The sequence below is a fragment of the Diabrotica virgifera genome, chromosome 2 (assembly GCF_917563875.1).
Source record: "Diabrotica virgifera virgifera chromosome 2, PGI_DIABVI_V3a".
NCBI classification, from domain to species: domain Eukaryota; kingdom Metazoa; phylum Arthropoda; class Insecta; order Coleoptera; family Chrysomelidae; genus Diabrotica; species Diabrotica virgifera.
Genome location: NC_065444.1, coordinates 58,445,161 through 58,459,909, shown reverse-complemented (window position 1 = coordinate 58,459,909; position 14,749 = coordinate 58,445,161). Strand labels below are relative to the sequence as shown.

The following is a 14,749-nucleotide window of genomic DNA, read 5'->3' as shown; positions in this document are numbered from 1 at the left end:
TTTAACACGTTGTTGACGACCATAAATAAAGCTGCTGAACCAGGTCACAATTCCATTCCCTAAACCTAGATTATTCAACTTATATACAAGGAGGTGATAGGTATACATGATTGACTCTATCGAAGGCTTTAGAGAAGTCTGTGTAAATACAATCAATTTGTAATCCCTTTTCAATAGCCTCTAATATAAGACTGTGATAACAAAGTAAATTTGTAACAGTAGATTTACTTGATTGAAAACCATGCTGTTGTGGTAGCATGCATATCGTGTTACATGCGACTTATAACTTTTTTTGTACAATATATTTGAGTGTTGATTAGATTACACGGAAGCACTGTCCGCACCCGTCCAGCAGTTCACATTCTAGTAAACTGGTGCAGTATAGAAAGGTTAAGCCTGAACAGTTGTTTTGTATGTAACAAAATTTGTTCTAATCATGTTAACATAAATAGAAGTTTTAAGGTGTTCATTGAAATAGAAATATTTCTGTTTTCAAATAATTTCTGCTTAAAGAATTAATAAATTAATATTTAAATATTTCAAAATATTTACTATTAGATGTAAATATCAATGTAAGTTTTAATAAAGATGCAATTTTATAATTACAGTAAAACCTCTGTTAACCGAAATAATAGGGAACTTGCACTAAAAATTTTTTTGCATAAAATTGTTAATTTATATTTAAAAATAACTGTGATGTTTGCTCAGTATTTACGTTATTGTATTTAGTGTAGTTTAGTGTATTTATTGTGTAATATACTTTATCAAAATGGAAAGCAAATCTGCGCAATATAAGTACTGTATAGTGCCGGGATGCAAAAGCACAACTGTCAAAACATCCAACAAACATTTTTTTACTCTACCAAAAGAACCAAAACGTCGATTAAAATGGCTAAAGGCATGCAGGCGAGATAAAAAGGATATTTCACAAAAAAGCATAGGTCTTTATGTCTGTGAGGATCATTTTGATGTAAGTATTTATCTAATTAAGTACCTATTTTCTACTTAAAAAAAATATTAGTTATCGTTTCATGAAAAGTGCCTACTTATACTTGTTTATTTGTTGCAGTTGGAACAAGATATGGATAACTATATAAAATTCAAGATTATGGGTGGTCCCAAAATTATTAAGTCAGGTGTTGTCCCGCACATATTTGATTGTCAACCAGACAGAAAACGAGCTTTTTCTCAGCCTGTGAGGGAAGCAGCCCTTAAAAGGGTTAAAAGACAGCTTCTTGAAGATGCCGCTTCTACATCTAAGTCTGTTTTAGAGGACAATGATGATAAGAGACAATGTGATCCTAGTTTCACAAACTTAGTACAATCAGGACCTGAATTAAACCAATCAGCTTTACCTCAAAAACTGAATAATGCATCAACACAGACTCACATCAAAATAAGAAGTAAAGGTATTCAGTGCAAATTTCAAAGGAGTGTTACAGTCGGGTTGTCGCCATTGAAAATACATAATAAGGATGCAGGAACTTCACCTATAAAAGACTTGCAAATATTTGAAGATACAAAAAGTGAATCAGGAAGTTCTGTATTTGAAGAGTATAGTGAATATAGTGGTAGTGACGACTGTTGGTACAATGAAAGTGATTCTTTATCTTGTGATGAAGATACGAAAGAAGAAGAAGCAAAACAATTTAAAAGTTTGTCTTTGAAGTGTACAGTGATGAAGTTACAATACAGACCTAGACTGTATATGGGGCTACCAGAATATGCATTTTACACGTTTCAATTAATGGAAAAATATTGTAAGACTCAAACAATGCATCTATTTTTAACTCTTAAAAAGATAAGAACAGGACAAACATTTATGTCTCTTGGAGATATTTGCAAAATCTGTTCCATTACTTAGTAAATATTTAAAATCTTGTATTTTTAATCCCCAAGTGAGTTCAGTTAAATTAAACTTACCCTTAGCATTTCGAGCTCGTTATAGTAAAGTATTTTGTATTATCGATTGCTTAGACATTGAAAAACCATCAGATTCTGTTAAACAGTCCTTAACATGGTCTGAATACAAAAAGTGCAATACTCTAAAATATTTAATTGCTGGCACTCCTGATGGGATTATTAATTTTATTTCTACTGCTTTCGGTGGAAGAACGTCGGATGCAGTTATTCTTGAACATAGTGGTTTTTTAAATGTTCTTCCACCGAAAGTGGCGGTAATGGCTGACAGGGGTTTTAAACACATAGAGCATTTGTTAGTTAGCATAGATTGCAAATTAATTAGACCACCAAGTGTATCTTCAAGTACAAAACTTACAAAAAGTGAAGTATTTGAAACAAAGAGTAGCTAGTTTAAGAATTCACATTGAACGAGTTATACGTAGATTAAGAGAATTTGCTTGCTTAGCCCCTCATGCCTGTATTGATAGCAAATTGATATCACATACAGATAATATAACAAAAATTGTTTGTGCACTCATAAATTTACAGTCAGGAGTAATATCGGGAAAGTAATTTTAAATTGATTTTTTTGTATATCTACTCAATGATTTTGTGATCGAAATACAAGGAAAATACGATCGAAATACTAGGAATTTTCAATTAAAGACGATTAAAATGTACTATTGTAATTAATCGCTTTCTTTTGAAAACCCCTCGTGAGTAATAGTACTTATACGTTATAAACACATTAGTAATTTCTAAAGATTTATAAATTTCACTTTAAAGTAAATAAACTGATTGTAGAACTATGCAAGAATACAAATAATAGTTGGTAATTTCCATTTAAATACGATTAAAATGTAATATACCCGTAATACCTAATCGCATTGTTTCCGACTGCTAGCTAGTCCGGTTGACCGTGGCCTCTGACGTCAGACGAATAGAAGGACGTTCAAGAGCCTCCTAAGATATTTGAATTTTATAGCATTTTCAAAACGTCGTAATTAGCGTACGGGTTAAAAATATTTGTTTTTTTCGCATGCAAGCGTTTTAAGATCATGTTACCTTATGTTTTTTAATATTATTTTAATATTTAAAAATGTATGCAAGTTCCCTATTGGGGGGATGCTGTTTCGGATAATAAGAATTTCGGTTATAAATAACATTGTTTTTTGTATTCTTCTTGTATCAAATTACATAGTATTGGAGAGATATACTTGCATAACATCGTTATCAAAGGAAAACACAAAAGAAAATAGAAGATTTCTTTAAAAAAACACTTTAAACATGTTCATTTTCCTTAATTTTATTGCTTTATTTAAATCTACTTTTTATAAACAAAATTATTGAAACCGTCAGCCATTTCGGTTAAAAAGGTTTTGGTTAACTGAGGTTTTACTGTATTTTCAAACTAATTTAGCTAAAAACTATGGATGATTTATATGGGATTGAGCCAAAATAATTATTATTGGTGTAATGAAAATAGCATTTTTAATTAACTAATGTTTGATGATTTGATTTCTACTCCGAAAACTATTCTCAAAGAAGAGACTCAAAGATGACAATAGCATATGTAAAGGGATTATCAGAAAAATTGAAACTGATAGAAAACCAACACTCTTAGACCTATCCTGTCCAAAACCAAGCCCACAACACAAGAAAAATACAAAATCTGGATCACAACATGAGTGGATTGTGTCGCACTCGTATTCAAACAATTAAGTGTTTTCTTTCCTTTGCTCCACACACTGAATAACGTATAGGGTAGTAAAATAATTGCTGATGTATGTATAGGCATTGTTTATATAGGGATAGTTGGTCAGCCCAATAGGAAAATTTGTTTGATTCAAATTGAGACAGTCACCAGATGTCTCCACAATTTCTGTCAGGGTCGCAACGTCAAAATGCATAGACACCAGGTTCGATACGATCCTATTCATAACACCCCAACTCGCATACATATTAAGAAAAATAAATAAATATACAGGGTGTCCAGAAACTCTACCGACAAACGAAGACAGGAGATTCCTCAGATAATTTTAAGACAATTTAACCCAATTCACCTAGTCCGAAAATGCTTCCTACGGGAGCTAGAGCTCTTTGAAGATGGCGTCATGTAATTAGTTTTTCTTAAATACTTCCAGAACGCTTCTATTTAGAAAAACGAAAATTGGTATGAAAATTTACTTTCCAGAAATAAATCGATTTCATCCATTGCGAATTTCTAGTACCGGTCATAGGCGTCCGTTTTGGGTAGGGTAACGTTATTTTATCGCCTAACTTTTTTGTCTTTAATTTTTAAGCATTTTTGACTTTGAATTATTAAATCGTGAGGTATTCTAGTACTAAAAAGTATTCTTACTTTAAGTCGATAGGATACACCGTTTTCTAGAAAAATCGATTTGAAAATTTTTCGTTCTTCGAATTAAAAAAAAAAGATTAAAAAAAACTATTTAGAAAGATGAAAACTGGTACATTTATTTATATTCAAGAGATTAATCGATTTCGTTAATGGCGAATTTCTAGTACCGGTCATAGGCGTCCGTTTTGGGTAGGTCAACAGTTATTTTATAGCATAACTTTATTGTCTTTAATTTTTAAGTATTTTTGACACTAGATTATTCAATTATAAGATATTCGAGTACTAAAAGATACTTTTGCTTTAAGTTGGTAAAATACATCGTTTTTTTTTTTCATTTTTTTTCAATTTTTTTTTTTCAAATTCCCAAATCTAAAAACTTTTAAATCGATTTTTCTAGAAAACGGTGTGTCCTACCGACTTAAAGTAAGAGTACCTTTTAGTACTAGAATACCTCACAATTTAATAATCCAGTATCAAAAATGCTTAAAAGTTGAAGACAAAAAAGTTATGCGATAAAATAACCGTTGCCCTACCCAAAACGAACGCCTATGACCGGTACTAGAAATTTGCAATGAATGAAATCGATACATTTCTGGAAAGTAAATATGTATGAAAATTTTCGTTTTTCTAGATAGAAGCGTTCTGGAGGTATTTAAGAAAAACTAATTACATGGCGCCATCTTCAAAGAGCTCTAGCTCCCCTAGGCAGTGGCGGCCCGTGAGGTAGTGCCATAGAGCCATGGCACTACCTTGCTAACTATCCATAAACATATAAAACTTTTTAATTTTTTTGTGTGTATTTCTTTTGATCTTCATAAATTATATAAAATATGGCAACTATGGGCGCAATACAATCCCTGCCGACAGCGAAGAGTATTCGACAGGAGAATCTCCTTCGCGCCGAAGTCAGTACTGGCACGAGTAAAGAGAGAAAGATTTTACGAGCATTATATGTAAGTGACAGAGAAAGTGCTATATTGGACTATTAGTATACCTTAACATTAGAATCTCTGTGCCAGGCACGAGGGTATGAAGCCAGGTCTATTTATTTTGAGTTTCTTTACGTGCTGGTTTGTCGCTTTTATTATGTATATTTTCTGTTAAAAAGTTTTTGTATTTTAAACTTTTAGTGCATCATGATAGGGAGCGGATTTATATGCGATCAATTTTGATGAAATATGCGCATATATATGCAGTAAAAAATTACGAAATATGCGCAAGATATGCACAAAAATTAAAAAATGCGCATTTCGAGAAACCACAAATGTTCTGTTCTATTCTATTCTAGGGGGTTCTTTTATAGGGGGGCGGCAATCTTATTTATTATCTTTCAAATAAAATCATTATTTTTTATATATGCAATTTATTCACATTTTTTACAAAAAGTGATACCAGTAGTTACGTATTTAAAATAAAACGACAATATCACTATATATATCTTCGATTATAATTCACTACAATGTGTTTTTTCTTTGATCTGATAAAATATTTTTATAACTTGAAAAACTCCTTTCAACATCAACAGAAGTAATTGGGGCGTATTCAAAATTTCAGTGTTTTAAAGATGGGATCTGATCCAAAGCATAAATATTTCAATTTTCGTTAGAAAATCGTAAAACTATGATTAAAGGTGTAAATTCTCTTAACAATAGGGGATTTAAAAGAATCACCAGAATTATAGCACCTAATAAATTGGGATACAAATTGTACTAAATATAATAAAAGTAAATAAAATTCGGATTTCTTGGTAAACCATCCTTCATCATTTTAACATCCTACAGTCATTTTATAACAGCGTACTATAAGCACTTTAAGTACTTTGTGTAAAGATCGGGTATTTTCTAAGAAAAAATGAAAAGGCAGTGAATGAGCCGTCTCTCTTCAGGTAGTTCTCGAATTAATAGATAGTGCGGGGAAATATTTTGTGTCGAATTAAAAAATTTAAATTTTTTTTGGTCTTAAATGTTTTTAAATAGGCACAAAATATGCATGTTTCTTTAAAAATATGCAAAATTTAGTAAAGTTCTCAAATATGCGAAATATGCATGCAATATGTATTTAGCATAAAATCCGCTCCCTAATCATGATCGTGGGTATTTTGATAATATTTTGATTATTTATTAAGTTTAATTTATTAATTGACAATAAAGATTAGTATTTTAAAATTTTTTTTGGTGGTTTTTCGCTAGAAAAAAAAACTACAAATGTTATAAGGTGTTGTGGAGCTTTCGAGTTAGCTTTAAGAGGTCACGACGAAAAAGAAAATTCAGAAAATAGAGGCATAAAAGAAGCTGGTCAATTTTAGCGCCGAATTAGACAACGACTTAAAGGTTCATATTATTCAAAGTACCAGATCTTTCAAAGGTCTACCTTCTCCGGACATTTAGTTGCTTCTAATTTATTTATGTCGGAGAAGTTTTCTGCTTATAAGCATCAGTTCTCCGAATCATTTCTTAATGAACCATGGAGACAATTTTAATTTTTAAGCAAAACTCGGTTTAAAACTGAATTAGAAGTAGGTACTGTATTAGCGAGACGAATTAAGTACTACCTCTGGGGCTGTTTCGCTATCGGTTTTATTGTAGAGGGAAGGTTTAAAAAGCACATTTGAAGAAACTATTAAACTTTTAAGTATTTTAGTTACCATTCCTATATCAACATCTGAAGCAGAACGCTGTTTTTCGATGTTTACATCGAAACCTAGTGCTTTAGGTATGCTATCTGCAGAAAAGCATTTTGTAAATTGTATTGATAATTTTAATTATAAAGTCATTGAAAACTTTGCAACCAAAAAATAGAAGAATGAACTTCATATATCGTAAACTTTAAAAGTGACATTACAAAAATTTGTGCATGTGTGTGAATAATGAAATAGTATTATTTTTATAAATTGGTAAATAGAGACTAAATCGTAATAACAATTTTCAAGCACTATCAGCAGTAAATGCTGGTGGTAGGTTAAGAGGTTTTTATTATTAATTAATTTACGGAACTGTTTTGATCAATGTTGGACAATTGCTTGGCACCTCAGATCAATAAACTTAAGATATGTACATAAGATAAAAGTATCCGCGCATATTTTTTTTTTAGTTTTTGTTGTCAGTATACCTTTTTTTGACAATATCGTGAATCCGTCACTAAAAATTTTGGCGGCTGCCCGAGTTGTGGCACTACCTTCTTAAAGTGGTACGAGCCGCCACTGCCCCTAGGAAGCATTTTCGGACTAGGTGAATTGGGTTAAATTGTCTTAAAATTATCTGAGAAATCTCCTGTCTTCCTTTGTCGGTATAGTTTCTGGACATCCTGTATATGGAAGAATATATTTAGAAATTGAATTAATGACATCATGCTATTATATATAGGGTGAGGCAGATAACTGGCCTATTACAAATATCTCGAGAAATAAAGGCAACACAATCATGAAAATTGAAATAAAGGGGTTTTGAAGGATGATCTATTAAATGAAAATATTTTCATCTCTTTGCAACTTCCGGTTTCACCGGAAGTTCCTTATAACTTCGTTTTTTTAAATGGGACACCCTGTATATTTTTACATTTTTGGATTCTCTTCGATGTCTTCTTTCTTAAAATATGAGGTTTTGTAATATTATACAGGGTATTTTAAAAGATAATTACGTTTTTTTATTAATTTCGTAGCAACATTCACACCCTGTAGAATTGTAGTAGTTTGACATCTGAAACTCTACTTACGTTCAAATATTTTTTAATATACTCTACTATTGTTAAGAATCATTAGTATAGCTAAATTTTTAATTTTACTATACAGGGTTGGTCGAAACTCGGAATGAGTATTTTCTGAGTTTTCTTAAATGGAACACCCTGTATTTTTGTATTGTAGTGAAATGATATTTTATAGTACTTTTTTATTTCGTAAGCATTCTCTATACCTAACTGCTTTAATTTGTGAGTTATTGGTGATCCAAGCTAAACATTAATTGCAACAAAAAATACGTAAAATTTTATTAGGTTGGCCGTGAAAATACTCAATCCCAAATAATTTTTCAGAAATAAATACATATTAATCCAGACTGGTCCTTAAAATTACCAATAATGGTTTAGCTATCAAAATACATATGTAGTTAAGATTTTGGTGCGATTAACAATTAAGCACAAATTAAAGCAGTTAGGTATAGGGAATGCTTAAGAAATAAAAAAGTACCATAAAATATCATTTCATTACAATACTAAAATACAGGGTGTTCCATTTAAGAAAACTCAGAAAATACTCATTCCGAGTTTCGACCAACCCTGTATAGTAAAATTAAAAATTTAGCTATACTAATGATTCTTAACAATAGTAGATTATATTAAAAATCATTTGAACGTAAGTAGAGTTTTAGATGTCAAACTACTACAATTGTACAGGGTGTTAATTTTGCTACAAAATTAATAAAAAAACGTAATTATCTTTTACAATACCCTGTATAATATTACAAAACCTCATATTTTAAGAAAGAAGACATCGAAGAGAATCCAAAAATGTAAAAATATACAGGGTGTCCCATTTAAAAAAACGAAGTTATAAGCAACTTCCGGTATAACCGGAAGTTGCAAAGAAATGAAAATATTTTCATTTAATAGATCATCCTTCAAAACCCCTTAATTCCAATTTTCATGATTCTGTTGCCTTTAGTTCTCGAGATATTTCTAATAGGCCCTTTATTTGCCTCACCCTGTATATAATGTATAGTAGCATGACATCATTAATTCAATTTCTATATATATATTCTTCCACATAATATATTTATTTTTCTTAATATGTATGCGAGTTGGGGTGTTATGAATAGGATCGTATCCAACTTGGTGTTTATGCCTTTTGACGTTGCGACCCTGACAGAAATTGTGGGGACATCTGGTGACTGTCTCCATTTAAATCAAACAAATTTTCCTATTTGGCTGACCAACTATCTCCCTATATAAACAATGGCATAGGGCTTTTCATTCACAGTCATTTGTTTCGAGCTTCTATCATATGTCGTATAATCCGTGTATATCAACATTATACACAGATTATACAACATATGACAGAAGCTCGAAAAGCCCTAATAATAGAAGTCATTCTCGCTGATTGTTAGTCATAAACGGTTAATTCCCACAAGTGAGTATAGACGTTGTTGCCAGTCGCTACAAAATATCATTTAAAGCAAATGAATTCCCCAAATTCATCACAAAATAAGTAATGAAAAATTTCGTGCTCCTTTCAATCGGTCCGAATTTGTAGGTGCGATGAAAATATAAAATGGTTCAAATATTTACAAAATATTTTTGTTATTTATTGTTAAATTTTGCCGCCCCCTAAAAAGTGCCGCCCGGGGCGAACCGCCCTTGCCGCCCCCACTACGCTACGCCACTGGCTGGATGGATGAAATGGAAAAAGCGAGTGGTGTGTTGTGTGACAGAAAAATTCCAATGAAGCTGAAGGGAAAATTCTATAAAACAGCCCATAAGACTGGCTATGATGTACGGAACTGAATGTTGGGCAGTGAAAAAGAAAGAGGAACAACGAATGCATGTGGCGGAAATGAGAATGCTTAGATGGATGAGTGGAGTGACAAAGAAATGAGTATATTAGGGGAAGTCTAGGTATGGCACCAATTGATGCCAAAATGAGAGAGCATAGGCTAAGATGGTTTGGTCATGTTCAACGTTGAGACGTTAATCACCCAATACGAAGAATAGCTGAAGTGCAGATTCCTGGAAGGAGTAGGAGAGGAAGACCAAAGAAGACCTGGGGGGAGACGATAAGGCAGGACTTATTGGTAAAGGGGATTAACACTCATATGACCCAAGATAGAATTGTGTGGAGAAATGCAATTAGGGAAGCCGACCCTGCATAGGGATAAGGCAAAGAGAATGATGAATGAATAATTATGAAATAAACAGGCATGAAAAAGAAAAGTCAAAGAAGCAGCCCTCATCCTACTTAACAAAGAAAAATGTGTAGCAAACCTATCAACAGAATGTAGCAGGCTTTGGTTGCCAATACTAAAAGAAGAAATCAACAACAAGAACATACCAACCATAATAGCGAACAATACCAACAATAATAGCGAACAGTAAAGGAAGCCAAAGAACAAATCATTGACAATCTCATACACAATACATATGCAACACACAACACATGAATAGACATCTATGCACAAAATTTAAAAAAAAAACTTAATTTACACAATCACATATATGATACAGATTACACAAACAAATCAACATAAAAACTGCTAGAATTTGATATGCCTAGGGTAATAACATCACCCTCAACCAATTGATTCAACCACACACTTGCGGTGGTCTATAGGAACTAAACTAAATTCCAGTTAGCGATGCAGTGCATGTAAACAACAATTTAAGTTGTTAAAGGTGTGTAAAATTTATCTTCTGGTTCCATAATAACAGTATATTATTAAAATCACTTTTTCTCTTCTTCTCAATTATAAGTTTTTATTGTACAGTATATCATCATTCTCTTTGCCTTATCCCTATGCCGGGTTGGCTTCCCTAATTGCATTTCTCCACACAATTCTATCTTGGGTCATATCAATGTTAATCCCCTTTACCAACATGTCCTGCCTTATCGTCTCCCCCCAGGTCTTCCTCTCCTACTCCTTCCAGGGATCTACACTTCAGCTATTTTTTGTATTGGGTGATTAACGTCTCAACATTGAACATGACCAAACCATCTTAACCTACCTATGCTCTCTCATTTTGGCGTCAGTTGGTGCCACACCAAGACTTCCCCTAATATACTCATTTCTAATGTTATCCTTCTTTGTCACTCCACTCATCCATCTAAGCATTCTCATTTCCGCCACACGCATTCGTTGTTCCTCTTTCTTTTTCACTGCCCAACATTCAGTTCCATACATCATAGCCAGTCTTATGGCTGTTTTATACAATTTTCCCTTCAGCTTCATTGGAATTTTTCTGTCACACAACACACCACTCGCTTCTTTCTACTTCATCCATCCAGCCCTAATTCTACTGCATGCATCTCCATCTATTTCTCCATTACTCTGTAATACCGATCCTAGGTACTTAAAACTATTGCTTTTCACAATCATTTCACCATCCAAAGATACCATTTTATTTGTAGTAACTCCATCTTTAAATGAACATTCCAAATACAGTGGAACCTCGATTATACTTCAGGCCACCGGACCAAGGGTATGACGGATAATTGAAAAGACGGTTAACAGAACATTAAAAAAATTGGAAATTGATAGTACAACTCTCAAATTTTATTTACGTTTTGTTTTACAAGATAAGAGGAATTTTTGTTCATACAAACAAATGAATTTGGTTTAAAATATTCTGAAATCTTTGTTTTACTGATGCTTCACATTTTTCTTAATCCACGTAAGATCATGCAATCTACTTCATTGGCTTCTTGTCAAGAATACCACTCGATGAATTGTTGCATGTGCGATGCAGCTTCTATTGCATGTATAATGCAGCTTCTCTAGCTTCCTTACGCAAATCTTTGTCAGTTCAGTCAGTTGCAATAACATCATCGACATCGCCATCATCAAATTCCGAGTCTGTATCAGCTTCTGAATCTGTTTCGTCCGTCTCTTTTGCCATTTCAATGATTTCATCATCTGTCAGAGATCGATAGACGTTTGCGTCCTTATCAGAAATTAATGATTCGTGTATGTCATCTTTAGCCAACGAAAACAAAACAGTTGATTCAGTCATAACTTCATTTGTTACCGCACTGGCACTGTACATTTCAGCGAATTTCGTTTGGCTTATCGCAACTCTTAAACAAAATGAATAATTGATGACACAATTTTTGCTTATGTAGTTACAACTTACTTACGGACCCTGACAGTTAACAGAGGTGACGGTTAATGGAGAGACAGATAATCGAGGTTCCACTGTACTCTGTTTTTGTCCTACTAAGTGTTAAACCTTTTTCCTCCAGAACTTGTCTCTACTGTTCCAGTTTTTGTTCTAAGTCTCTTTCACTATTTCCTATTACTATTGTACAGTATAGTATTAATATTGTACAGTATTCACTATTTTATTGTACAGTATATAAAATATTGTAATCCCTGAATACATAGATAGTAAAAAAATAATCCTATTAATTCAATTAATAAATAATTTACGCGATTATACAAGTAACTGTTATACAAAAATATTCAAAAATTGAACGGAATATCGAATAGCCATCTCATTGGATCCCTGTCATGTTTACATCTGCTGCATAGCTTTTATGATTTTAGTATAGTTCAAGTATGTCAATTTTTGAAAAGACCTATAATCTAATAAAACTAAGTTATACAGTCTTCCCAGAATAGTAATAATTAAGAAATATTAAAAATTAGTTTCCTAATAATTATTAAATCCAGACCTGCCATTCCTGTTCATTTGACAATCCCAAAATCTAACCTAACTTAACCTAAACCGTATAGTTAACAAAAAAAAACAGTGAATAATTAGCTCCAAAATTTATTATGAGGAAACTAACATTATAATATACTTACCAGAGCTGGTACTACAGATCTTAGAATATGGGTGTATTTCAATCCATCATCTAGGCCACTATTTTCGTGTAAACTATAAGAGTGGCCTGTGATAGTACATAAACAAGTTCTACAAATAGGAGGCTCTTTCACTTTTTCGGACATTTTCTCAATTTTATTATTTTGTTTTGAATCTGTTTTTATTTGGGTTTCTCGAACCTAATTTGTTGACATAACAGACATAACTGAAGACTGACAAATGACTGATGACAGTTTCGGAAAACAAAAACTGGTAAAAGCTAGTTTTGTCCTAAAAACCACAACAACAACTTTATGATCATATACTATCTTTGCACTTATAATCAACAAAATCTTAGACGCCAAACAACTTATTATTTGGCATCTAATTAATTTTAAACGGCAAACTTATCACTATCAAGCTATCAGTAATTTAACTGCGCAAGCGCAATGCGCAATACTTCTAATCTCTTTTACAGGTTGGCACTACATAAATTCTGTTTGTCATGTGTCATCGTTCATCGTACTTTTCCTATATGTCATTTGTCAAAAAAAAACATGTGGTACACTTTCCAACAAAACCACAATTCACAATTTAACTAAACTGAATGCAAATTCGTGTTTAAATTTTACTTTGAAACGTGTGTTTTTAATTTAAGGTATCGTATAACATTTTATTCCGAGAAATACGTACATCAGTTAAGCTATAAATAGACACTTTTAAAAACTAACAACACTGCAGTATGAATTGACATTTTCGAATTGTCATTTGTCAATTGCCAAAGACGCGTCTTCTGTTATGTTATGTTAGGCAACCTAAAGGTTGGTAACGTTTAATGATTTATATAAAAAAAGTATTAAAATCAAATAAAACGGATAATACAGTAAAATGCAAAATATACTCTCTATTGGACATCAAGCTTGACATTATAAATTTAATGTTTATGGTTCTATTAAAAGGAAAATTTGTTTTAAGTTGCTTGTCTGCTGGGTTGCGTGTATTTAAACACGACCTTCACGACCAGTTTTAAGTTTTAATCAAAGGAAATATGCTTAAGTTCATGCAGGGAGTTGTCATTTGTCAATAAGGGTTTATTTAATTTTTATTGCATTTTTATCGACATCGACATTTGTATACATTATTCTACAACGAAATTCTATTATCATACAACGAAATTGTAACCTCAGGCATAAATTCGACTTTACACTAATAAAGTAAGTCGACTTTACACTACCTGATTTATCATGTGATTTGTCATATGATTTTTCCCATGACGAGCCGCATGACAATGCTTATGACAAAACGAGCCGAATATCAATGCTTATGATAAAATCATATGACAAATCACACAGTGTAAACATGTAAATTTCACTCCATGACCAAATCATATGACAAATCACATGATAAATCATGTAATGTAAAGTCGACTTAAGCTTGAGTTGAGTGGGAATTAGGTTATGTTTTGAGAATGTCTGCGTTCTTCTTCCATCCATTAATTTGATGGGTCTTAACTACCAGGGCTGTCCGAAAAGTTTTTTTATCATCAGTCAAGCATTACCTCAATTATTACGTTTATTTAATTTTTATTGCATTTTTATCACGTTTGTGTAAAAATTAATTATGCTTATTACAACGAAATTATAGGGCATTCCAACATGCTGTCAAAATTAAATCAATATAGGCAAACAAATTCTATCGGTTCTTAAGCTTGTCACGCACGGGGAGCTAAACTATAAATAATATAATAAACTATAATATATTATTATGATCTGCTTTTTTGCTGTTATGTGGCAAATGGGTATAAATGGCCAAATAAAATTTATTAAAACAAACTCCAGAAAAAAGATATTTGTAAAAATGTATCGTGTACATTGTACATGTACTGTTCTTTCACTCAATTACAAAAAACACAATTCTGAAAATACATTTATTGGTTTTGTTTAGAAATATTTATTAACAATGCATGGAATGCAAGATTGT

The 14,749-nt window shown here is 32.2% G+C and overlaps 1 protein-coding gene across 3 annotated transcripts in view; it reads right to left on the bottom strand.

The window, feature by feature from the left end:
• Positions 1-13,513, bottom strand: part of LOC114337809 (uncharacterized) — an 84,847-nt gene extending 71,334 nt beyond the window's left edge. Inside the window, exons 1-2 of one of the 3 annotated variants that reach the window (XM_050643679.1) lie at positions 13,463-13,513; positions 12,772-13,060 (exon numbers count right to left, since the gene is read on the bottom strand). In XM_050643679.1, the coding sequence (XP_050499636.1) occupies positions 12,772-12,915 (144 nt within the window). In that variant the 5' untranslated portion in view covers positions 12,916-13,060; positions 13,463-13,513. Of the gene's footprint in view, positions 1-12,771 lie in introns of all 3 variants that reach the window. The other 2 variants (XM_050643680.1, XM_050643681.1) reach the window with 2 other exon arrangements.
• Between the last annotated feature and the right edge of the window lie 1,236 nt (positions 13,514-14,749).